Source organism: Petaurus breviceps, unplaced genomic scaffold, assembly GCF_028583685.1.
Source record: "Petaurus breviceps papuanus isolate PSGF00001 unplaced genomic scaffold, PetGlider_PUasm1.0 688, whole genome shotgun sequence".
NCBI classification, from domain to species: Eukaryota; Metazoa; Chordata; class Mammalia; order Diprotodontia; family Petauridae; genus Petaurus; species Petaurus breviceps.
The window spans coordinates 13,152,715-13,180,303 of NW_027186457.1; the positions used below are offsets into that span (position 1 = coordinate 13,152,715).

Sequence of the window (27,589 nt, forward strand, 5' to 3'; positions counted from 1 at the left end):
TTTACCTCCCTTGATTTTTAAAATCCTTTTTGAATTTTTCCATGGCCTGAAACCAATTCATATTTTTCTTGGAAGCTTTGGATGTTGGAGCTTTGATTTGTTATCTTCTTCTGAGTGTGTTTGATCTTCCTTGTGACATAGTAACTTTCTATAGTCAGAAATTATTTTTCTGTTGTTTGCTCATTTTCCCATTCTATTTCTTGATTTTTAACTCTTTGTTAAAGTAGGGCTCTACTTCCAGGCTTCAGAGGTTTTGTTCAACTGTTTTCAGAGATACTTCTAGGGACCCGTACATTTTCAGTTCTTCCGAGGTGGCATGATCTAAAGAGAGGTATTTACTACTCTCCTGGCCTATTGTCTGGTAAGTGACCACAAGCACTCTTTTCTCCCCTGGAATTGTGACGAGGGTCCCTGCTCCAATGTAGCCACAAACTCTGGTGGGTTAGTGCTCCTTCTCACCCTGAGACTGCCTCCCAAGACTGTGACCCTGATATGAGTATGGGCAGAGCAATAGAGTCCTGCCCCCAGTGCCAGAGAAGAGACTCCTGAAATCTTCTGATCAATTGTTTAACCCCTTTACAGGCTGTGGATTAAGAACTCTGGAAGCAGCTACTGCCACTGCTGATTCAGTGGCTCCTAAGGCTTGCTCCTGGTTTGCTGGGTCTGTGTCTGGGCTGGCATTGCCTGCATTAAACTGTGCACAATTCTCATGAAGGTGCAACAGACCTTTCCTACTGAGCTTCTAAGTTGTCTTTGGCTGGAAACTTATTTCACCCCATCCTTCTATGGGTTCTGCCATGTTAGGAATTGATTTATGACATTATTTAAAAGTTTTTGGAGGGTTTTGAGGGGAGCTCAGGAGAGTCACTGCTTTTTCTCTGTCATCTTGGCTCCACCTCCACTACTCCAAAACCGCACCCTTCTTAACAGCAACATTAGAGTAGATCTGAGGGTGGAGCAAAGTGAGAATGCCACAAAATGACTATTAAAATGATTACCAAGAAACACAACCATAGTAATACTTAATCTGTAACTTTATTATGTGCTGCAGGCTTGTATTTCTCCCTATATATGTAAGTTTTCTCTGAAACCTTATATATGTATAATTTTTTAAGGTTTTAGAAAGTCTATGACATCTTATTTGATCCTTGATAATTCTGTGAGGTGGGTAATAATGGACTAATATTACCATTTTTCAAATGAGGAAATCAAGCTAAAGCAACTTAAACGACTTTCCCAAGATACCCATCAACTAATTGGGGAATGGCTGAAAAAGTTGCATATGATATAGCACATTGCTATAAGAAATGATTAGCAGGATTATTTCAGAAAAACTTGAGTAGACTTATGTGAAGTAATGCAAAGTGAAATGAGTAGAACCAGGAGACCATTGTACACAGCAACAGCAACATTGTACTGCGAAAGACTTAGCTATTCTAGTCAACATGATTCATGACAATTCAAAATTACTCATAATGAAATAAATATACTATCTACTGATGAACTCTGAGTGAAGACTGAAATGTAATTTTTTTCACTTTAATTTCTTTGCTTTTTTTTTGCAACATGGCTAATATGGAAAAGTTTTGAATGATTTCACATGTATAATTGATATAATATTGCTTGTCTTCTCAATGGGTGGGGGAAGGACTGGAGGGAGGAGGGAGAGAAATTTGGAACTCAAATTTTAAAAAATTAATGTTAAAAATAAATACATAAATATTTTAAATGGAAAAAAAATGACTTGCCCAAGGCCACAGTGCTAACAAAGAGATTAAGTCTTCTGACTCCAAATTCTTTTCTCTCTAAAACACAAAATTCTTTTGAAAGTATATGATTTTTATTACAAGAGGTGGCTCTCTGGGTAGGGAAATGGGAAGAAGCATATCTAGAAATCCATAATTTTTATGATAAAGCATATGCTTCATGATGTGACCCCATAGTACCTAATACATTGCCAAGGAAAATATTAAGCACACAAATATTTGTTGACACATTTTTCTCGATGCCACTGCAAAGACAATCCAAATTCCAAATTCACTTAATAATACAATTATATATAAAACCCAGAGGAAAGTTCCCTAGACCATGAAGGGGACATATTTGGGAATAATTTCTTCCTGCATGTGTAGGTTTTAATAAGATCTATGCCATAGAGAGTGTTTTAAGACTCTTTCCAGTGTGGCACTAGGGAAGCAAGTCAAAGGACAGATAATACTTAGGTCTTCCTGGGGCTGAAAAAATAGCTTTCAACAGAATGGGGACCTGGACAGTGAATTCAAAACACACCTCAGCAGAACTGCTAAGAGCAAATTTTTAATAGGGGTGGGGTGGGGGAGAAAGAATGTACTGGGGCTCAGTTCTTAAAGCATGTTCAGACTTGTTCTCCCTTGGGGGTTATATACAGAATATGTACATTTTCTCTGCCTGTGGACAATTCAACATGTGGATCTTTGAGGGACCAGTTTCTGGCTATGAGAGATAGATGGTGTAATGATGGAAAAATCTCGTGGCTGACTAAGAAGCTCCCAGGACTAATGTGACTTAGTAGCCTGACCTGGCACTGTGTACCTACAAAATGATCTAAGTGTAGATTTCCACAGTAGTGAGCAAGACAAAAACCTGTATGGGTTGCTCAATGGGAGAACTCCTCCCCCACCTGACCACCACATATGCACACAATTCATTTCTTTTGTGCTTATTCTTATCCCAAGATTGGAAAATAAAAGTGGAGTGAGGACTGGAGATCCATCAAAGCCACCTGAGGTCCCAACAACTAAAGTCCTAGAGCCAGTGACAGCAGGAGCCAAGCCTAGTAAGGACCTCACCCAGCACTAGAATGACCTGACACTCAAGCCATCTTGTCTCATAAGACATTTCATTCTTGCACCTTCATGTCTCAGAGAGAAAAAGTGTGGGACTAGAACCTTGATAATCAGGTTCAAGACCCTATTCCCAGGCTCCTCCCTGCCATGCTAAAAAGACTCCTCCCCATAAACCACAGAGATACAGCTCTTGTCATACACTAGGCAAACAGATCAATCATTCACCATTCTTAGTAAATTTTATTTTTTTTCTTCAGTACAATTTTTAGAGATGATTTAAAAAAAAAACTAAGCTAGTACCATCATTATTTGCAAAATATCATCCAGTTATTTGTTTTTTTAAATATTTAAAAAAAACAATACATTCATTTTCCAACAAATTATATTCGTATTTTTTCACAATGCACTTTCTTCTCTAGTAAGTTCCCTTATGCAAGGATGTAGAATATAGACGAAGGCTGAACAGGTCTGAAAGTGACTTTGCCTCTTGTCAGGGTTTTTCTTTTGTGGACTCAGTTAATAATGAGTTTTGGTTAAGTTTTCCATCATACATCCCAGCCCATTAGTCATTTTGACAGCTCTCCTTTTAAGGTCATGGATAACCAGGAGTGGCATGATGTGTAAAAACCAGGAAGAAGTTTCCTTGTTTAGGAAGGATCTCAAAAAATGAATGAAATCTAGAGAGTGGGTGGATAGGCACAGGCCCTGGACATGGCATCTGTTTGCCTGGGCCCCTGTTCCCCACAGAGCTTTAGCCTTAATTCCAACAATTATAATTGGCTTATCACAAAATAAATACTATGAGCCACATGGAAAGGATTTTTCTGGAATATAAAATGCTTACTAGCCTTTCTTACCTCTAGGCTAGCCCTTCAGGGAATAGGAAGTGAAAGGGAACCCTTATGAAATTGAAGAAGAAATTTCCACCAAGACACTTATGCCTCCTAGATTTAGTGAACAGATGTTGCTATACAGCTATTTATAAGGATCTTGATGAAAATTTAATATTAATGAGGCTGGTAAACTTTTGAAAGAAGAACAGAATGATAGAGAACAAGCTCATATATCCCAATTGAAATCTATATTATACCACCTTGCATAATACAAAATTTTCAAATAAATTTTCTACTAAATCACTTTGAATCATAGCAAGTTATATTATTTAAAAATAAAAGCTTTTAGAAATATTAAGACAGCTGTGTAAAAAACTCTATACAGTACTTAAAAACATTTTTCAACAATGATATTGTTACATGGCTAATCACAGATCAACATGACACTAATGAATACAGAACATCTATCGGCCCCTCTCAGCCTCTCCCTCATGGATGTATGTGCCTGGAAGCTACCTAAAGATATCCTGATCAGTTACAGTATTTCAAACCCCTAATGGAATGACCTCTTCAGAGTCATTAAATGGAAAAGGTAAAAATGAGAAGAAACGGCTGAGAACTTGTCGTTTCTCTCCCCCACAGTCACAGGGTACACAGAGCTGCTAGACTCAGTGGATCAACTCTGTCATTAAGGAGGGGAAATCTGGGGCTTTCACTGAGTTTTCCCATTTCTGTTCTTTGCAACTGGGGTTCCTTCCTTGCTTCCAAGGACATTTCTGCCACACTTGCTCATGACAATGGGCTATGCTGATGTGCTGCCTGTACCCCTCACAATGAGGGCAATTCTGGAGACCTCCTCTATGACCCTATGGGCGTATGACTGGGTATGTGCTTGGGCTATTCCTGGGGTCCATTCTGGGCTCAAGCTGGTACTGAAGGTTCAGGAATGGATCCTGGGACTTTTCATTCTTTTTGAGGATGTCAAAATAAAAATTCCCAAAGGGACTCCAAATCCATTGTTGTTCTTGTCTGGTAGGTGAATTTGGACTCAGAGTAGAGTCAGGTCTCCTCTGCACAATCTGAGGTGTTTTAAAAATCATTATAAGGTCTAAAGGCCTCAAGGTACCACCTTTTTCCTCTTCATGAAACCAAGAATATTGAAATTACTGCTAGGCTATGGGGGGAGGAGTACCTTACCACTTGTTGTTTTTAATTAAATAAGATTGATTAATGGGACAAGAAGGGAACCTTTTTTTAGAGCTCTCTTCCTAAAGCACAAGTATGGTTTGACATTCCTAGGATCCCTTCATTTAGTATTCGTCTGTAATAAATGTAAAACTTGTGGAAAAACTGTTGTCTTTCCTTAGAAATATCCCCCCAAACTATCTAAATATGTGCCTGCAGATATACACTAACATGAAAGATTTCGTTGTTTAAAAATATAAAACTCTGAAAAAACCACTTTCTCTCATAAAAAGTGAGATTTTCAGATACAGTTTTAAGGAAAAAATGGGGATTTCAGATGTGTATGCTCACAAGCCTATTTATAACTGCCTCTCAAGATCCACTGTATTTACTATAACAAACATTCCTTACTATCTACTAGCAGTTTTATGTACAAAAAGAGAAAGGGAAACATACATGTTAAAGTCCAACTTAGAGATGAAATTCCAAACCTTCAACCAACATTAGCTGAGCACCTACTATGAGCAAGGCACTGTGGGTGATAGAGAGAGGAAGAGGACAGAATCCCTGCCCTCAAGGAGCTCACGATACAGGGGGCTGTGAGGAGGGCAAAGACAGAGGATTTATCCGACGTTGTCTTTGCCCAGGGACAGGAAGGCATCTTTAAATCGTTAGTCAACGAGTGTAGATGAGACAAGTTTAAAAAATACAAATCCTAGCAAAGCAGTGAATCAGTCTATTTTGGTCCTGTCCTAAGCCTGCCAAGCATATCCCTGATCTGCACCACAACTACGGCTTTTCTATATAAAAGGAACAGCACCAGCTTACGGAGCGGGTTCTGTTCTTTACATTACAAGTAGGGCTGTTTTCTCTGAATGACTAGGACCCTTCTTATTAACAAGTTCCCAAGTGATAATGGCCTATGAGAAAGATTCAAAATGTTTCTATTATAAGCTTCGAGAGCAATTTTTTTTTAACTTTTCTGATTTGAGTAAAATCTGACCACCTGTCCAGCAAACTGTCACTTCAAGAACCAAAAGGACAAAAATCAGGCTTGTTTCTAGTCTTGAATAGGAAAAAATAAACCCACCATTATTTGGGCAGGTCCCCGATTCCCATGAAATTCAGTTATACATAATAAACAATATTTATCCTTTAATATGTGGGAATATAATAGGAGAGAGAGACAGAGAGGAATTAACAGACAAGGTTGAAGTAAAATTAAAATTTTAGACTTTCGTGATATTGCGGTTCAGGTCTTGGTGTGCAAAGACAAGAGTATTACTGACTAATGCACACCCACCAAACTTCAAGTCTCTGAAAAATGGTAATAGGGGCCTCTCTGGTTTCGATTTAGTCCCATTTGGTCACAAACAGTTCAGATCCCACAGAAAGTTATTTTCAGTGTAAGATTACCAGAAACAAGAGAAGAAAGGAAGAATTAGAGAAGACAGGGAGACTATTACACCGAAAAATTTCTATATAACAAGACTTTAAAGCCTCAGTAGATAGACAGCTCAGGTGTTTGAGACAACAAAATTCTAATAGGACAAAATCTAGAACTGTTGCTGGAGCCTAACATAAAGGAATTTGAGGAATAGGAATGATGTACATGTTTTGCTTTTTTGTTCTTACAAAGTATTCTCCAAAGACGCAAGTTGTCCATTTTTGGAGATGAAAAACTAAAATAACTTGGTACTTTGATTACCTTCCTTAAATTACATTATTACTGGACAGTTTCCCCTTTAAGTCAAAGTACTATGGTTTGAAAGAAGAAACAAACTCACAACTAGCAAAACAAACAAGCAAAAGCCAGTATTAAACGGACAAGTCCTGGCAAAGGGGAAATGAGGGTAGTGGTGATGATGATGAGGGCCAAATATCAGTCACAGGCACACAACTCATTATTCTATACTATGAAAGCTAAAATGGTGCTCAAATGATTGGGAGTGGGGGCAGCCTAGGCCCTACCTCTACTCTCTTCTCTCTAAAATCTTTACCAAGTAGAGGATCAAAAAATAAATTAAAATCTTTCTCTGCTCTTCTCCTAGAAGAAGATGGGACTGAGAAGGGTATCCAAGGTATCTGCTACTCAGTGGATTCACGCTTGCCATCCCCTGGGCCAGACAGGTGGGTTATCACAAGGTATACATGCAAGGATGAAATACTGTAAAGGAAGTCTGAGAGATCTACCCTAACTACCAGAACAGGTCAAAAAAAGTAGAGATGACATCATCTTGATCCTACTAAGAACCGTTTTGTTTTTCCATATTAAACAACAGCCCATTTGTTTAAAACAAAATGTGTTAGGACATTAACATAAGACAACAAAATACTCAGCGAGATCATGAGGCAAGAGGCAGAAAACAGTAACAGTAAGCTCAAAAAATGAGATTGTGATCAACTCTGTGACGACAGCCAAAAGTTGTGAGAACATTGTTTCCCTACTTTACCTGCAAATCAGGTAAGGTTAAGTAAGAAAGAAATATGATGGAAAGAGAGAAAGAAATTTTTGTTCCTTAGCAAACACTATTATTTTTATCAATCAAAAAAAACAAAATTTTTTCAAACACTACAAATGACCAATTATGAAATGTTTGTTAGCAAATCTGCAAAAAAAACAATGTTGCTATATCACAGGAAAGCAAAAATTAAGGCAGTTAGAAAAAGATGATGCACTAGCCAATAAAGAAACTTAATCTAAAAACCAAATATTGACAAATAGCTCACATCTGGACAGAACATTGAACAATTGCAGCTTTAAATGTAAAAAAGCTTAATGCTACTTTAGCACTACTATAATATTTTGGCACAGTCATCCTTTTATTTAGTACATGGATTGTAGAGAAATCTAATGAATTCAAGGCAAAAATGACATAATTTTTGAATGAAACATTGAATGATATTCACCAAAAATTTCTGGCAACAAATCACAATGTTCAGTTATAGCAATGATCTACAACGTTCTTTTGTTTTTAAAAATGAGGACCCGAGGCAAGACAGAAGAATTCTGGAGCAGCCAAAGCACAACTGGATATGGTGGCCACCACTCTCCCTGGAAGGCTGCTACAAAACACATGGCCATGAAAGGTGTGTTTATGAGGTACCGTTGTCTTAGCAAGTTTAAGATTTGGATAAAAATGATGGTAAAAGGGTTTCCCCGCCAAAAAGCAATAGAGTGCTTTGTCTTCTCCCATGTGGTGTTACATCTTGCTATACCAGTTCATGGAACGCTTTACAGCCTTGACCCAGTTTTCCATACTAGGTTCATATTCTTTCAATTTCCTCTGTGGCTCAAAAACTCTTTCACTTTCCCTCAGCCTCTTTAACTCCTCTTTGTCTGTCCAAAACCCTAGAAATAAGAAAAAATATATTCTCAAATCTGATAGTAAATCTTGCCTGGAACCATAAGACTGAACACAAAGACTAGAAATAGGTGAGAAGGCACCTCCTGGACAAGTTTTATTACAAATTCAAAAGACTGTCACATCATAGGGCTGAAGTACAGGTGTGTGAGGTGGAACATTTACTTGTGTGCTGACTTCAGACTGACCACTGCCTCCAACGACATCCATCACAAGCCCTCTAAGTTTTAGGAGACAGACTTGGTAAACTGTGACATTACTAGAGGGACAATGAGAGGACAAGCACATCAAAGCACTACTGGTGGAGTTGTGAACTGGTCCAACTGTTCTAGAAAGCAATAGCTTCTACGTCAAAAGTCTCTAAAACTGTGAATATCCTTTGACTTATCATTACTACTACTGGCATATAAACCTAAGAGGTCAAAGACAGGAAAAAGGATATCTAGATAATTCTATAAATGCAAATTTATAGATACATATGTGTATATATCTATTTATGCTTGTCCTGGAGATGGGAGAGAAGAGCAAACCACAAGTAGTGACTTAAGTGACAGGTGAGCAGGAGCAGAATGTAAACACCATATCACCCTCCAATTCTGGGCTTTACAATGATAAATCCTGCATACAGGAAATATTTTAAAAGAAAGCCAATCATACATACCAACTGCAAGCCCAGCCAGAGAAGCAGCTCCTAAACAAGACATATCTATCTGGGCAGGTCTGTCTATCTTCTCATTTATCAGGTCAGAGGTCATCTGCATAACAAAACTATTCTTGCAGACTCCTCCATCTGCCCTATGGAAGAAAGATGTACAAGGTAACATATCAATAATAAACACATCATTTAATGTTTCTTAAAATCAAAGCTATACCACAAAGGAGCTCCTGCAGTCTTGATTTTATCAAGATTATCTAAACTAGAGGTGGGGAACTTGCAGCCTTGAGGCCACATGTGGCCCTATAGGTCCTTGGGTGTGGCCTTTTGACTGAGTCCAAGCTTCACAGAACAAATCCTTTAATTAAGAGGATCTGTTCTGTGAAGTCTGCTTTCAGTCAAAGGGCTCCACCTGAGGACCTAGAGGGCCACATGTGGCCTGGAGGCCACAGGTTCCCCACTCCTGATCTAAACCATTTCTCACTAAGGTCTTCCTCATTAGAGCTTGAAAGGGCCCTGGTCTCTTGATCTGTGGCTCCTATGGAGCTGGAAGGGATGGAGGGGGGAGTGGAAAGTATAGAAGGAGGGGAATTTGGTATCATGTGAATGGATTTTTCTAGTCACTCAACTAAGATATGGGAGGAGACCTAAATCTCTATTAGTAGAGGAAACTGAAGAAATTGAAACAAAATTCTATTATACTCTGCTTTGGAAGTATAGTTGTGGTAAGATGAGATCACTACTATCTGGGAGTTTGTGGATGAACCATTTTACTGGGCCTTTTCCTCATTTGAAAAAATGGCAGCCCTGCACTACACTTCCAGCTCTAAAGATCAGGACTCCACTAGTGATTTCCTGAACAAGGCCCCATACCACCTTCCCCCAGCCACTCCATTTACAGCTGGCTGCTGCAGAAACTGCAATGACCAGCTCAAATAGGAGAGAAGAAATTTTTTACTAGTTCAGAATTCAGACATGAAGTCCCCTGGTTTCAAATCTAACTCCGGTCTATTTGGACATTCTGACAAAGGGCTTGAGGAATCGATGCTGTCATTAGAGAGAGAGGCAAACAAAACCACGAATCATGCCAAGATCCTGAACACCCTTCCCATTCAGAAGACATCTAAGTGGGGGCTTTCCTCTACAATCCTAATGCTACTCTCTAGATTCGGGGGCCAGAAAAGTTAGGTTTAGGTCTCCTGAAACCTATCAGCACTTCCTCTAGAAAACGATGGCAACTATTTTCCCATTAATCATAAGGAACAAGATTTAAGGAAGGTTTGCTCTTTGAGGAATTAGGTCAAAAAGAATTTTGAACTTCAGATGTTGAAATTTGTGAGACTGGGTAATTTATGATGAATTCTTACTCATTTTAGTTTTATACTCTTAGTTATGAAAGATTCTGTCATATTGAAAGTAAAGTCTACATACCGAATTGAGGTAACAGGAATGTTAACCTCCTTTTGCATCATCTCATACAACTGTTTATTTCTATTTAAAAAGAAGACAGCTCTTTAGAAAAATTGCAAATCATGACTATAATATGTATTTCCTTCAAAATGAAAAAAAAATACACAAAGTTACACGCAGATGATACTCTTTCATAGGACAGGGATAGGGATGGGACCTGTGATACTGGGAACTCCCAGGTAAGAAAACTCCCTCTCTCAATGCAGGTTGGCAACTTTTCTGCAACTTTATCTTAGAGAGTTGCCTAGAGAAGCGGTATCAAACTCAAATAAAAACAGGGCCACTAAACCATGAATTGGAAATGTTTAACAAAATAAATAAAAATACAAGAGAATATAGATAATGTTAACGTGTAGTTTTCTAAGACAAAATGTGGCCACTGGGATCTTTATGTATGGCTTAGTGGTCCCTATCAATTTTCTTCTGATGATAGTCATAAAGATTAGAAACTGGACCTAGGATTTCACTGGTTTTAGGGAAGTCCCTGGTGAGGCAACTCCCTCTACCAATGCAGGTCAGAACCTTTTCTGCAGTCTTAGAGGTACCTGGAGCACTAAGAGATTAAGTGATTCACCCCGTGTCACCCCACCAGGATGGAGCAGAGGCCCCACCTGAACCTAGGTCTTCTCTGACTGGAGGATAGCTATCTGCCACACTATAGCATACTGCCTACTGGCCAAATTCTTAATATTTAATATAAGACCACTGTCTCATATTATGACAAAATAGTTACAAGAAAATCCCCCATAAAAAGTCTCTTGAAAATTTGAACTCTTAAAAATTAAATTATATTTTAAACACTTACAGTATTATTAATTAGGGTTTCTGTAGTAGAAAAACTCTGTTATGCTCCATAAAAAAGAAATCCCAACTTGGAGCCTTAATAGTCTCTTCTATAAATAATGGGATTTTTAAAAAATTGCAAATGCTCTAAGTTAGGATTTCATTCATATTAATGCTATCTATTAATAACTTAAAATAAGAACAAACACGGGACAAGATATAAATGTTAAGGGAACACTCTCACTGAAATCACAGAATATTTTAGAACAGCAGTACAGGGAGCAGGACAGCACCTCTTCTACAACATACAGGCTTAAAGAGTTCTTTGGTTTAGAGTCAGGATGTATCCAAAGCAGGCCTTGAACCCAGGATCTCCAGACTCTGAGGTCAGCCCCCGACCCACTATAACATGCAGACTCTTTCAAAGTAAAAGTACTCAGATAATATACTGTTTGATATCCAGTTGAGACTTACAGGGATTTTTCAAAATGGAAAGTGTGGGCTAAATAGAGGTTTATTTAATACCTGAAAGCTATTGACTCCAGGATGGCTCGTACAAGGTGATACTTATTGGTGGAAGCCTTAAGACCCATAAAAGAAGCACATGCACAAGGGTCATTTAATGGAATCTACAAAGGAAAAAAGCACACATTATTAATTTACATATTTAAACACTGGGGAAAGATTTCAAATAGTAAAGAGAAAATTACACATGACAAAGGAGCTACAATGAGAAAAAAAAATGACAGGTAATTTGCATTATGATATGGGGCACTGAAAAGTTGAGTGATTTGTCCAAGGTCACATAGTCAACATGTGACAGCTCTCTAATCAACACACCACACCGACTATCATTAGGGAAAATAATACTGTCAAACAAGAGATGTAATAAATCCTACCCATATGAAAAAACTAATTTCCTTTAGGGGAAAAAGAGCCCTCAAATATTTTCCCATTAAGTTAAATTCTCTTTTCTAGTGAATTATATATAGGACGCTAATGGCCTAAAATGATTTGTGCTCGAAAGCTATGAGTAATTTACTTCTCTGGAATAATTTACTAGCCCATTTGGAGGAAGGAAGATATTAAATGTGTAAAAATTTCTAAGAGGTAAAATTTGGATTTCACATTTCTCTTGTGTTAAAAATCATAGCTAACATAGATGAATGCTTAATTTTTAACAATATTTCGTATTATTTTCCCCAGTTACAGGTAAAAACAAATTTTTAAAATTTTTTGCTTTTTGGAGGGGGGAAAGCAGAGCAACTGGGGTTAAGTGACTTGTTCAAGGTCACACAGCTAGTAAGTATTAAGTGTCTGAGGCCAGATTTGATCTCAGATCCTCCTGACTCCAGGGCTGGTGCTCTATTCATTGCGCCACCTAGCTGTCCCGTAAAAAAAAATTTAACATTTGTTTTTAAAACTTTTGAGTTCCAAATTCTCTCCCTTCCCCCCCCACCCCACCACCAATGAGAATGCAAGCAACTTGACACAGACTACACATGTGCAGTCATGTAAAACATATCCAAGGGGCGGCCAGGTAGCACAGAGAGTAAGAACACTGGCTCCAGTGTCAGGATGACCTGGAGATTGAATCCCGGGCTCAGACACTTAGCACCCACCCAGAAACACCTAGCTGCATAACCTTGAGCAAGTTACTTAACCCCGATTGCTTTAAAAAAAAAACCAACATATCCAAAACAGTCATGGTGTAGAAGAAAATATAGACCAAAAAAACTCAAGAAAAATAAAGGAAATTTAAAAAAAAGTTTGTTTCAGTCTGTATTCAGACACCATCAGTTCTCTCTCTGGGGAGTGAGAGCATTTTTTATCATAAGTCCTTCAGAGCTGTTTTGGATTGCTGCATTGCTGAGAATAGCTAAGTCATTCACAGCTGATCTTGATACTTAATTTTTAAAAAGGATGAGCAGTAATAATTATTTCTCATGATCTTGGTGTAATCTTTCTCAATTTGGTAAATGTGGAACACGGGTTCCAAATGAGACAGAAGGAGTGTTAGACTTGAAGTCAAGAAGGTACAGATTCAAATCTGGCCTCAGACAGTAGGAGCTGGGTGAGCATGGATGAGGCACAGCTTTTCTGAGCCTCAGTTAACTAAGATGAAGAGAATAACGCCACAGAACCTCCCTCCTCAGGCTATTATAAGGCTACAACGAAAGAGGGTATGTGAATTAAAAAGGTTTTGCACAAAGCCAATGCAATCAAGATTAGAAGGGAAGCAGAAAGCTGGGAAACAATTTTTACAGTCAGTGTTTCTGATAAAGGCCTCATGTCTATAATACATAGAGAACTAAGTCCAATGTACAAAAATACAAGTCATTCCCCAATTGATAAATGGTCAAAGGATATGAACTGGCAGTTTTCAGATGAAGAAATTAAAGCTATCTATAGTCATATGAAAAAATGCTCTAAATGACTATTGATAAGAGAAATGAAAATCAAAAACAAAAACGAAGCACGTGGTCTTTATGTGACAAATCCCTAATCAACACACCACTGACTATCATTAGGAAAACAATACTGTCAAACAAGAGATGTAATAAATCCTACCCATATAAAAAACTGCTTTCCTTTAGGGATACAGATAGGGATATATAGGAGATAGCCTTCTGCACTGGGACTTCAGGAGGAGTTTGTTCCTTCCTGTCTAAAGGTGAAGGAACAAGGACACAATGGATTATTATAACAACAATGTTGTCTGTCAAAGAAGATACAGACAAGAGTCCCTGAAATAGTCATTAAACATTTCATAGCATTTTTCTCAATAAGGGTATGAGATTTAGGATGCTAATTATTTACTACATTTCCTGGATTAAATCTAACCCCCCTTTTTGAAATGTTAATGAATAAGTATTCTTCATTTCTTCCCTTAAGATGAATGAGATTTAGTAGCTGATACACTTCACTCTAAAAAGGACATACACTTTCGGCATAGTTCCAAATTGCTCTCCAGAATAGTTGGATCAGTTCACAATTCCACCAACAATGCATTAGTGTTCCAATTTTCCCACATCTCCAACATTTACCATTTTCCTGTTTTGTCAGTTAGCCAATCTGATAGGTGTGATGTGGTACCTCAGAGTTGTTTTGATTTGCATTTCTCTAATCAATAGTGATTCAGAGCATTTTTTCACTCTAAAAAGGACATATTCTTTCAGAGGGGAGTGAAATGATTCCTACACATAGTTTATACATCTTGCTTTCAGGGATCCTCAGATGTGATTTGAGGGTGTGACCCCACTGCATTAGAACACTGGGAAGACCCTTCATGATTACATTGTACTTTGCCAAAGGTAAGGAAATGGATACCTTTGGCAAACCAGTCCTAGGTCACTGGTTGAAAAAAAAAAGTTCCATTTTAGTCCATTGCTAACTTTTGGATTTGAATTGGTTACATTTTTAATTAAGTCATTCCCAAATCTGAAAAGTCTGTTCAGTATTAGGACAGCACTTGAGACCAATAATAAGGACCATCTGGGGGATTTCTGTTTAATCCTAGGGAGTTTCTTGAGAACTAGAGTATGGCTTCTCAGCTTTAGAATCCACTAGTAGTTCAACTGACCCTATTCCCCCATGATATGCTACACATTGTTCTCCGGTCTAAGTCAAGGGAAACTATAGATAAGCTGGTAGGAGAGTACAGACAAAGCTGTCTCTGGCTGGAGTTTTTTCTTTTACCTGTAATCCACTAAAAGATGGAACAAAATAAACTCCTTCAGAATCTGGCAAACTTTTAGCCATTTTTTCAGTCTCATCAGCATCTGTGAAAAGATCTGCAAAAAGTTTTGGGTTATGGAAAAGAAGAAAAACAAATGAAAATATAATTACATAGAACAACCCTAAGATTTATTAGCAACAGAACTTCATATACATAAAGAATGACCATATAAGCAACATGACTGCTCAAACCCTGTAGTAGGCATCTCCAGGCATTGCGCTAAGCACATTTTGTCTCTAACACTGAGTACTTTATTCTAGCATTGATGGTGTTTTAATCCAGTGAAATTCAAGAAATATTTATTAAGTACCTACCATGCACAATGCCCTAAGGATACAAAGACAGAAATGGAAAGGAATCTTTTCCCTAATGGGGCTTATATACCATTGGTTGACATAGATGGGCCTGGGACAGATTTTTAAATCTAATCTGCACTTTGTCCATCACTTTAAGTCTAAACAATCAACAAACCAATAAATCAAGCTCTGATTTATAGCATTTGCCAATTTCTGTGGTATAAATGCTCACACTGAAAATTTACCATTTGGCTCTCAAGAATCTTGTATAAAAGTTGGCTTTGGCACATCCCTGGATACAAAGATACAAGCAAATATGAAGTGGTGGTTTTATTAATGTGGCTTTTCCTTCTAACAGTGCAGATCTCAACCCATCCATGACTGCCTATCATGTGATAATTTTTTTCACTCACGAAACAATTTTTTTAATTTTTTTTTTTTTATAAAGCAATTGGGGTTAAGTAACTTGCTCAAGGTTACACGGCCAGGTGTTTCTGGGTGGGTGCTAAGTGTCTGAGCCCGGGATTCGATTTCCAGGTCATCTCAACACTGGAGCTGGTGCTCTTACTTGCTGTGCTACCTGGTCGCCCAGAAACAATTTTTTAAAAAGTAAAAAGATGATTAAGTAGAGCTAATTTAAAGAGGAATAGAGTAAAACATGGTATCCCTGCTAAGACATTCTCCCTTCTCTAATCCATTCTCCCCACAGCTGCTAAAGGGAACGTCCAAAAGCTCAGGTCTGACCATTCAACTCCCCTTTTGGATAACTTTAGTGGCCTTCTGGCCCTCTTCTGTTTGGCATTTAAAGCTTTTTATGGGCTGACTCACTTCCTGGCTTCCTTATCTCCTGTTCTCTCTTCAGACACTCACTACATGGTTCATTCAGAGTGGTTGTGCTGTCCATCACACAGTGTCCTATCTCTGTTCCATTGTGGGGTGATTCCCCCACACCTAGAATGCACTTCTTTATCTCTGTCTCATAAAATCCTTTGTTTCCCCTGAAACTCAGTTCAAACATTACTTTCTATACAAAGTCATTGCTGATCACTTACACACCATTTAATTTTAAAAAGAGCTAGAGAGGCCTTGAGGTCCTTTCCAATTGAAGGGACTGAGATTTTGATTCTAATGTCCCCGTTGGCCCTGGATATGCAAAGGGACACACCTAGTACACTAGCAGCCCAGGGAGGTGTTAAGCTTGGAATGTAAGCTCATCATACCAGCACAGTCTGACAGAAAAAGATAAAAAGTTTTTAAGTGCACAGAACAGAAGGAAGCAGGTATCATCAGGTCAGTTTAGAAAGTTACAGGTAGAATTCTTGTATATTTTTTAAAACAACATGCAATGTAAATGAAGATTCATGGTTTAATATAGAAGCTTCTTTTGTATTCCTGGGTGTGAACTGGTAGGCTTATTTTTTTGGTGTTTAAGTTCTGGATTAATGAAAGGAGGAGGTAGGGAGAGATGGGAACATGAGACAATCCTTCAAGGGAAAAAAATGGGTATTTTATGAAATAGAGGACTCTTAAGCATTCTTGATTTCTATTACAGAGTGGAAGAGAAAATTTGACTTTCAAATATAAGACTGAAGACATAAAAAGACACAAAAAAGTAAATACGAAAGATATCATAAGGGACTCAGTAAGATTAAGCTGTTTAACTACTTCAAAGTCTATATGGGAAGATGATATATGTATCTTCTAAGAACTTTATCATTACTAGAGCAGTTAGAAAGATTCTACATAGAAAGAAGGTATGGGAATGAGTCAATTATGTCCAGATGTAAAAAAAAAAAAAAACCAAACTGATAGGTGAAAAAGAGAGATGCCTTGAAAGGGGGGAAGGGACAGGAAGAATGGGGAAAATTATCTCACATAAAAGAGGTCTACAAGGAAAAGCTTTTACGGTGGAGGGGAAAATGTGTGTGTGTGGGGGGTCAATGTCTGAACCTCACTAACATCTAAGTTGGTTCATAAAGGGAAAAAAAATATATATATGTATATGTGTGTATATGTGTATCTACACACATATACACTCAATTGGTAATAGAAATCTATCTTGTCAAACAGAGAAGCAGGAGGAAAGGGAGATAAAAAAAGATGAGGATGATAAAAGGAAGGACACGTTAAAGAAGGTAATGGTCAGAAGTAAAACAGACTTTAGAGGAGGGACAGGACAAAAAGAGTGAGAGAGAGAAGGCTAAAAAAAGTAAATAGGATAGAGGGAAATGCACAGTTGCTAAACATAACTGAAGGTGAATAGAATGAACTCACCCATAAGACAGAAGAAGATAGCAGAATGAATTAGAAACTAGAATGGAACAATGTTCTATTTACAAGAAAAACACTTGAAACAGAGAAACATACACAGAGTTAAAATAAGGAGCTGAAATATAATCCACTATGCTTCAGCTGAAGTAAAAAAGGCAAGAGTAGCAATCATGATCTCAGATAAAGCAAAAGCAAAAATAGACCTAATTAAAAGGGATAAGAAGGGAAATGAAATCTTGTTAAAAGGAACTATAGACAATAAAGTAATATCAATACTAAACATATGTGCACTACATGGAATAGCACCCAAATTGTTAAAAGAAAAGTTAAGTGAATTTCAGGTAGAAATAGATTATAAAACTATACTAGTAAAGGGCCTCAACTTTTCCATCTCAAAGCTGGATAAATCTAACCATAAAAGAAAGAAGAAAGAAGACAAGGAGATGAATAGAATCGTAGAAAAGTTAGATATGACGGACCTCTGGAGAAAACTTAATGGAACAGGAAGGAGTATACCTTTTTCTCAGCTGGACATAGTACCTTCACAAGAATTGACCATGTATAAGAGCATAAGAACTTCACAACCAAATGCAGAAAAGCAGAAACATTAAATACACCCTTTTCAGACCATAATGTAATAAAATTACATTTGATAAATAGCTGGGGAAGCATAAATTAAAAGTTAATTGATTTTAAAAAGCTAATAGATTAAAAAGTAACTAAATAATCTAAACCTAAAAAATGAATGGATCAAAGAATGAATCATAGAATCAACAATCTCATTGAAGAAAATGACAACAATGAGACAACATTCCAAAATTTGTAGGAGACAGCTTAAGCAGTACATAGGAGAAAATTTATATCTCTAACTGCCTACATTAATAAAAGAGAAAGAAAGCAGATCAATAAATTACGCATGCAATTAAAAAATACTAGAAAAAGAATAAATTTTAAAATCTCCAATTAAATACCAAAGTGGAAATCCTGAAAATCAAAGGAGAGAGTAATAAAATTTGTATATGTAAAAAAAACTATTGACCTAATAAAGAAAACTAGGGGCTGATTTTATGAAAAAACAAATAATATAGATAAACCATTGGCTAATTTGTTAAAAAAATATGAAAGAAAAATCAAAAAATCAAAAGGGTGAACGAGTCTCCAATAAAGACAAAATTAAAGCAACTATTAGGAGCTATTTTGCCCAGCTACATGCCAGGATATAACATAGGTCAAATGTATGAATATTTACAAAAATATAAACTATGCAGATTAACAAAAGAGGAAATAGATCATGTAAATTATGAACCTTAATTTAGAAAAAAGAAATTGAATAAGTCATCAATAAGTTCAATAAGAAAAGAATCACTAGGACCAGATATATTTACAAGTAGATTCTACCAAATGTTTAAGGAAAAATTAATCCCAAAACTATATAAACTATCTTTAAAAATAAGTAAAGAAGGAGTCCTATCAAATTCCATTTATAATACAAATATGGTTTTGATATCTAAACAGGGGAAAGCAAAAACAGAGAAAGAAAACTATAGACCAATTTTCTTAATTAATATCAATGCAAAAAATTTAAATAGATTACCTGTGGGGGGGGCAGAGTCAAGATGGTAAAGTAGAAAAAGGACCTCCATGCAGCTCCGGCTCCCACCACCTCCAATCAGTGTAAAAGGGGACTCTGAACAAACTTTGGAGCTACAGAAAATGACACAGAGAAGCTAACCTCCTGCTGAGAATAGCCCAGCCGTCTGGCAGGAATTGGCCAGCACAGTGCTCTGGAAGCCAAGCCCAGCTGCGATACTCTTGGTGGAGGTTTTAGCCCCAGGTCAGGCCCGACCAGCTGCTGGTGGAGGGACTCTAGATCACTAGCAGCTGCAGCAATCCATATTTATCATTATCAACACATAGATGCTAAGGACAAAGTGAGAAGTCAGTGCAGTGTGGACTGTGGGACTCAGTAGGTGGGAATGCCTCGGCTTTTGTGCCCGGGGTGAGAACCCGCTGAGGGCTGCGGCACAGCCACCACCACGTGGCAGGTTCAGCTCCTGGCCGGCAGAGTGTAGGGGGACCAAGTGACCAGTCTGAGGGGTAATCGCTCTTGCTTTAACCTGCTTGGATCTCGATTGCAGTCTAGGGTAGAGGTCCTGGGGTGTGTGACCAGCTTGCCAGAGCTTGTGGAGACCTCAGAGAAGGCACCCAACTAATACCTCTGGCAGCTGAGAAAACCCCAGCGTTTGGTACGAAGCTCCCCTGTCTGGTGGCAGAGTCCTACTGTGGCAAAAAGCCCAAAAGTCAAGTAATTGAGTGGCAACATGACCAGGCAAAGGAAGCAAAGCAAACAGAAGAATCCAACATTAGACTCCTATTTTGGGGACAAAAAGGAACAAAGCATGGAACAGGAGGAAGACAGTGAAGTCTTATATAAGTCAGAATTCCTGCACCAAAAGCTTCAAAGTAAAATACGAGCTGGTTACAGGCCATAGAGGACCTTAAGAAGCAGATAAAAGAAGTGGAGGGAAAATTGGGAAGAGAAATGAGAACAATGCAAGAAAATTATGAAATTAGAGTCAACAGCCTGACTGAGGAAAATAGCACCTTAAAAAATAGACTAACTCAACGGGCAAAAGAGGTTCAAAAAGGCAATGAGGAGAAGAATGCCTTAAAAAGCCGAATTTGCCAGATGGAAAAAGAATCTCAAAAGCTCACTAAGGAGAATCATTCCTTCAGAATTAGATTGGAGCAAATGGAAGCTAATGACTTTATGAGAAATCAAGATGCTGTTAAACAGATCCAAACAAATAAAAGAATAGAAGGCAATGTGAAATATCTCATGGAAAAAACCACTGACCTGGAAAATAAAAGCAGGAGAGATAATTTAAAAATTATTGGACTACCTGAAAGCCATGATCAAAGAAAGAACCTAGAAATCATCCTCCAAGAAATTCTCAAGGAAAACTGCCCTGATGTTTTAGAACCAGAGGGCAAAATAGAGGTTGAAAGAATCACCGATCACCTCCTAAAAAAAGATCCCAAAAAGAAAACTCCTAGGAATATTATAGCCAGGTTCCTAAATTCCCAGATCAAGAAGAGAATATTACAAGCAGCCAGGAAGAAACAAATTGAATATTGTGGAAACACAATCAGGATAACTCAGGATCTGTCAGCTTCTACACTGAGGGATTGAAGAGCTTGAGATATGATATTCCGGAGGGCAAAGGATCTGGGATTAAAACCAAGAATCACCTACCCAGCAAAACTGAGTATCATGTTTCAGGGGAAAATATGGTCATCCAGTGGAATAGAGGACTTTCAAGCATTCTTGATGAAAAAACCAGAGTTGAATAGAAAATTTGACATTCAGATACAAGAAGCAAGAGAAGCATGAGAAGGTAAACAGGGAAAAGAAATCATAAGGAACTTATCAAAGTTGAACTATTAACATTCCTACATGGAAAAACATAATTGTAACTGATGAAACTTTTCTCAGTATGAAAATAGTTGAAGGGAATAAAAATGTATGTATGTGTGTGTATATATATGTTTATATCAGAGGGTATACAGGAGTATGAATACATATGTGAATGTGTGTATATATGTCCACAGGTACATATATATAGAGGGCACAGGACCAATTTAATAGGAAGGGATGATACTTAAAAGGTGAAATTAAGAGGTGAGAGAAGAATATAACGAGAGGAGATGGGGAGAGACAGAATGGGGTAAACTATCTCATACAGAAGAGGCAAGGGAAAATGGTTACAATGGAGGGGAAGAATAGGAAGGCAAAAGGAAATGGGTCAACCTTATTCTCATTGAATTTGGATCGGGGAGGGAATGAAATACACACTAAATAGGGTATCTCACTCTCCAGGAGAGTAGGGGGAAAGTGGATGAGAGGGGGGATGATGGAAGGGAGGGCAGGTTGGGGGGAGGGAAGTTAGAAGAACCCACTTTTGAAAAGGGACGGGATCAAAGTAGAGAACAGAACAAGTGGGAGGTGGGATAGGAGGGAAGGAAATATAGTCAGTCTTTTACAATATATCTACTATGTTAATGTTTTGCATTAGCTACACATATACAACCTATACTGAACTGCTTATCTTCCCAGTAAGGGTGGGTGAAAAGGGAGAAAGGGAATGAATCTGGAATTCAAAGGTTTAAAATATATATATATATATATATATATATATAATATAGACAGATAGATATATAATATATAGATAGATATACTATTATTAATGCTATTTTACATGTAATTGCGAAATAAGATATACAGACAACTGGGGCATAGAGATCCACCATGCCCTACTGGAAAAGTCGTAGGGGGTATGGGAGAGAGCAGATTGGAGGAGGGAATATCCTGTGGCACTGCTATTTTGGGGCGGTGGATAGGGGAAAAACGGGGAGAAAATTTGTAACTCAAAATCTGGCAGAAATGAATGATGTAAATCAGAAGTTAATAAAGCATTTGAAAAATGAAAAAAAAATCTTAAAAAAATTTCAATAAAATATTAGCAAGGAGATCACAGCATTATGTCACAGAGATCATATACTATGACCAAGTGAGATTTATACCAGGAATGCAAGGCTGGTTCAACATTAAAAAGGCTACTGGCATAATTGACTATATCAGTAAAAATAACAAAACAAAAATAATATAATTATATGAATAGATACAGAAAAACTTTTGACAAATTACAACACGCATGCCTATTAAAAACACTAGAAAGTATAGGAATCAATGAAGCCATTCTTAAAGTAATAAGAAGTATCTATCTAAAAACAGAAAAATCTATCTGTAACAGGGATAAACTTGAAGTCTTCCCAATAAGATCAAGAATAAAGCAAGGATGTTCATTAATACCATGACAGTATTATTTAATATTGTGCTAGAAAAGCTAACTGTAGCAATAAAACAAGAGAAAGAAATTGAAAGAACGAGAAAACAAAATTATTACTCTTTGCAGATGATATGATGATATACTTAGAAAAACCCTAGAGAATCAACTAAAAAATTAGATAAAACAAATAACTTCAGCAAAGTTGAAGGACATGAAATAAAGTTATATAATTAATCAGCAATTCTATATACTACCAACAAAACCCAGCAGCAAGAGATAGAAAGAGAAATTCCACTTAAAATAACTCCAGACAATATAAAATACTTAAAGGGTCTATCTGCCAAGACAAACCCAAGGATTACATGAACAAAATTACTGAACACTTCACCCAAATAAAGCTAGAGCTAAAGAACTGGAGAAATATTAATTGCTCACAGGTTGGCCAAACCAATATAATAAAAATGACTATTCTATCTAAATTAATTTACTTATTCAGTGCCATACCAATCAAACTACCAACTAAATATTTTATAGACCTAGAAAAAATAGTAATAAAATTTATCTGGAAGAACAAAAGGTCGGGGAGGCCAGGTAGCACAGCGAGTAAGAGCATCGGCTCCAGTGTCAGGATGACCTGGGGATCAAATCCGGGCTCAGATACTTAGCACCACACCCAGAAATAATTGGCCGTGTAACCTTGAGCAAGTTACTTAACCCTGATTGCTTAAAAAAAAAAAAAAAAAAAAAAGGTCAAGAATATCAAGGGAATCAATGGGAAAAAAAGTCAAGGAAGGAAGAATAGCTATTCTAGATTTCAAACTACATTAAAAAGTGGTAATCATCAAAACAAGCTAGTACTGGCTAAGAAATAAAGTGGTAGATCAGTGGAAGAGATTAACTACATAACACACATAAGTAAATGACCATAGTAATCTAGTGTTTGATAAACCCAAAGATCCAAGCTGTTGGTATAAAAACTCAACATCTGACAAAAATTGCTGAGAAAAGTAGAAAGTAGTTTGGTAGAAACTGGGCATAAACCAACACCTCACATATACCAAGATAAGGTCAAAATAGAGAAATAATTAGAAATAAAGTGTTTTGTTATAATTAAATTAGGGGAGCATGGAAAAATATTCCCATCATATCTATGGATAAGGGAAGAGTTTATGACCAAACAAGAGATAGACAGAATTGCAGGAAGTGAAATAGATAATTTTGATTACATAAAATTAATAAGTCTTTGCACAAACAAAACTAATAACAGTCAAAATGAGAAGGAAAATAAGAAACTAGGAAAAAAGTTTTACAGCAGGTTTCTCTGATAAAGACTTCATTTCTTAAATATATAAAGGAACTGAGCCAAATTTATAAAAATAAGAACCATTCCCCAGAGGACACATGGTCAAAGGATAGGAAAAGGCAGTTTTCAGAAGAAAAATATCAAAGCTATCAAGTCACATGAAAAGAATACTCTAGAGCACTACTGATCAGAGAAATGCACATTAAAACAACTCCAGAATACTACCTTATATCTATCATATTGGCTAACATGACAGAAAAGAAAAATGACTAGTGTAGGAGGGGATGTCTAAAAAGCTGGACACTAATGCACTGCTGGTAGAGTTGTGAACTGCTCCAACTATTCTGGAAAACAATTTGGAACTATGCTCAAAGGGCTATAAAACTGTGCACACCCTTTGACCCAGAAATACCACTCCTACGTCTGTATCCTAAAGAAATCAAAGAAAAGGAAAAAGGACCCATATGTTAATACTATTTATAGCAGCTCTTTTTTGTGGTGGCAAATAATCAGAAATCAAGGCAATGCCCTTCAACTGGCTAATTGCTTAACAAGTTGTGGTATATGACTATGATGGAATTCTATTGTGCCAAAAGAAATAATGAGGAAAATGGTTTCAGAAAAACCTGAGAAAACTTAGATGAACTCAGTGAGCAAAACTAGGAGAAAACTGTACATATTAACAGTAATAGTGTAAGGATGAGCAACTGTGAAAGACATTGCTAGCCTGATCAAGACAATGATCTAAGATAATTACAATGGTCTTCCAATCATAATTATGATGAAAAACATTATCCACTTCCAGAGAAAGAACTGATGAACTTTGAATGCAGAGTGAAGCATACTTTTAAAAAATATCTTTATTTTTATTGTTTTATTTTGTGTTTTCTTTTTTCAACATGGCTAATATGGAAATATGTTTTGCATGATAGCATGTGTATCAAAATCAAAATGCTTTCCATCTCTGGGAGAGGGGAGGGGCAAGAGGGAAGGAGAGAATTTGGAACTCAAAATTCTTAAAAATTATTCCTAAAATCTTTTTTACGTGTAATTGGGAATTATTTAACAAAATAAATAAAAAATGGGAGTAGAAACAGGATTTCTGCATGGCTCCAGTATTCAATACATGTAAAAAAATGACTCAAAACAAATTTTAGAGCTACACAACCCACAAAGTGACAGAGAGAAACACATCTCCCACTGAAGGCAGCCTGGCAGGAAGGATCTATTGTACCAGCCTGAGAGCAGAGCACAGTCCCATGTGAGCTATGTGGTTCTGGCCCCCCATAAACGCCAAAGTAAAAGGTCAGTGGGGAACTATGTTGGAAAAGGGTGTTGGAAGAGTGCAGTCCGGCCCCTGCCCTTGGGGTAAGAAGGGGTGGAGGCACAGTGGCTGCAGCTACTGCTGCCTGGATGCTACCAGTGCTCCTGGCCTGCAGATCGTAGCAGGACCAAGTGACCATTCAGAGGGTAATTGCTGTTGTTTTAACCTGCTTGGATCTGGTTCGTGATCTTGTGTGGCAGTCCTGGGGTTGGTGGCTGGTGTGCCAGAGCTTGTGGGGGCTATAGAGAGGGCGCCCTCCTAATAGATCTGGCAGCTGCAAAAACCCCAAAGATTTGGGACAAAGCTCTCTACATTCTGAAAGTAGAGTTCTACTGTGGGAAAGAGCTCAAGAGTCAAGTAACTGACTGGCAACATGAGGGAGCAGAGGAAACACAATCCTACAATTGATTATTTTTGGGGGGACAAAAAGGATCAAAGGATGGAACAGAAGGAAGACAGTGAAGTCAGAACTCGTGCACCAAAAGCGTCAAAGGAAAATACGAGCTGGTTACAGGCCATAGAGGAGTTAAGAAGAATTTTGAAAACCAAATAAGAGAAGTGGAAGAAAAATTGGGAAGAGAAATGAGCAGGATGCAAGAAAATCATGAAAAGCAAGTCCACAACAACCTGACTGAAGAAAATAACACCTTAAAAAATAGACTAACTCAAACAGCAAAAGAGGTTCAAAAAGGCAAGGAGAAGAATGCCTTAAAAAGCCGACTTTGCCAGATTGAAAAAGAATCTCAAAAGCTCACTGAAGAGAATCATTCCTTTAGAATTAGATTGGAGCAAATGGTAGCTAGTGACTTTATGAGAAATCAAGATACTATTAAACAGATACAAACAAATGAAAAAATAGAAGGCAATGTGAAATATCTCATTGGAAAAATCACTGACCTGGAAAATAGATCCAGGAGAGATAATTTAAAAATTATTGGACTACCTGAAAGCCATGATCAAAAAAAGAACCAAGAGGGGTGGCTAGGTGGCACAGTGAATAGAGCACCGGCCCTGGAATCAGGAGGACCTGAGTTCAAATCCGGTCTCAGATACTTAACACAAAAACTAGCCTTGTGACCTTGGACAAGTCATTTAACCCCAACTGCCCTCAAAAAAAAAGAAAAAGAAAAAAAAAACAAAAACAAAGAACCTAGAAATCATCCTTCAAGAAATTCTCAAGGAAAATTGCCCTGATGTTTTAGAACCAGAGTGCAAAATAGAGTTTGAAGGAATCCACTGATCACTTCCTGAAAAAGATCCCAAAAAGAAAACTCCTAGGAATATTGTAGCCAGGTTCCAGAGTTCCCAGATCAAGGAGAAAATATTACAAGCATCCAGGAAGAAACAATTTTAATATTGTGGAAATACAATCAGGATAACAATCTGGCAGCTTCTACACTGAGGGATCGAAGGGTTTGGAATATGATATTCTGGAGGGCAAAGAAGTTGGGATTAAAACCAAGAATCATCTACCCAGCAAAACTGAGTATCATGTTTCAGGGGAAAATATGGTCATTCAGAAGAATAGAGGACTTTGAAGCATTCTTGATGAAAAAACCAGAGTTGAATAGAAAATCTGACATTCAGATACAAGAAGCAAGAGAAGCATGAGAAGGTGAACAGGGAAAAAACATCATAAGGAACTTATCAAAGTTGAACTATTTACATTCCTACATGGAAAAACAACTATCGTAACTCATAAGCCTTTTCTCAGTATGAGGGTAGTTGAAGGGAATATATATATATATATATATATATATGTATATATGTATACATACATATATGTCTGTATAGGAAGGTATATGTGTGTATAAATATATGTGGGTATGTGCATATGTATGTATATGTATTACATAGACAGAGGGCACAGGATGAGTTGAATATGAAGGGATGATATCTAAAAAAAATAAAATTAAGAGGTGAGAGAGGAATATATTGGGAGAAGGAGAAAGGAAGAGATAGACTTGGGTAAATTATATCATATAAAAGAGGCAAGAGAAAACTGTTACAATGAAGGGGAAGAGTAGGAAGGTGAAAGGGAATGGGACAACCTTATTCTCATTGAATTTGGCTTAAGGAGGGAATAACATATATGCTCAATTGGGTATCTTACCCTACAGGAAAATAGGGGGAAGGGGATAAGAGGGGGGATGATAGAAGGGAGGGCAGATTAGGGGAGATGGTAGTTAGAAGCAAACACTTTTGAAAAGGGACAGGGTCAAAGGAGAAAATAGAGTAAGTGTGGGGCAAGATAGGATGGAGGGAGTTATAATTAGTCTTTTACAATATAACTACTATGGGAATGTTTTGTGTAACTACACATGTACAACCTATATTGAATTGCTTATCTTCCTAGTGGGGATGGGTGAGAAAGGAAGAAAGGAAAAAAAATCTGGATCTCAAAATTTTAAATACAAACGTTTTTAAAATAAGTTTGGTTTTTTTACAACTGGGAAATAAGATATACAGGCACTGGGGTATAGAAATCCATCTTGCCCTACTACTAGAAAGTTAGGGGGGGATGAGGGAGGATATAAGACAGAACAGATTAGGGGGATGGGTATTCAGTAAGCTCGGTATTTTGGGGTGGGGGGCTAGGGAAAGACAGGGAGAAAAATTTGTAATTTAAAATCTTGTGGAAATGAATGTTGAAAACTAAAAATAAATAAATTGGAAAGAAAATTTAAAAC

The 27,589-nt window shown here is 37.4% G+C and overlaps 1 protein-coding gene across 1 annotated transcript in view; it reads right to left on the bottom strand.

Annotated features, from left to right (window-relative positions):
* Window positions 1-3,045: 3,045 nt before the first annotated feature.
* GK5 (glycerol kinase 5) overlaps window positions 3,046-27,589 on the bottom strand; it is a 62,957-nt gene continuing 38,413 nt past the window's right edge. The window contains exons 12-16 of the mRNA XM_069104675.1: window positions 14,816-14,910; window positions 11,642-11,745; window positions 10,295-10,354; window positions 8,870-9,003; window positions 3,046-8,195 (exon numbers count right to left, since the gene is read on the bottom strand). Of these exons, the coding sequence (XP_068960776.1) occupies window positions 8,047-8,195; window positions 8,870-9,003; window positions 10,295-10,354; window positions 11,642-11,745; window positions 14,816-14,910 (542 nt within the window). The 3' untranslated portion in view covers window positions 3,046-8,046. The remainder of the gene's footprint in view (window positions 8,196-8,869; window positions 9,004-10,294; window positions 10,355-11,641; window positions 11,746-14,815; window positions 14,911-27,589) is intronic.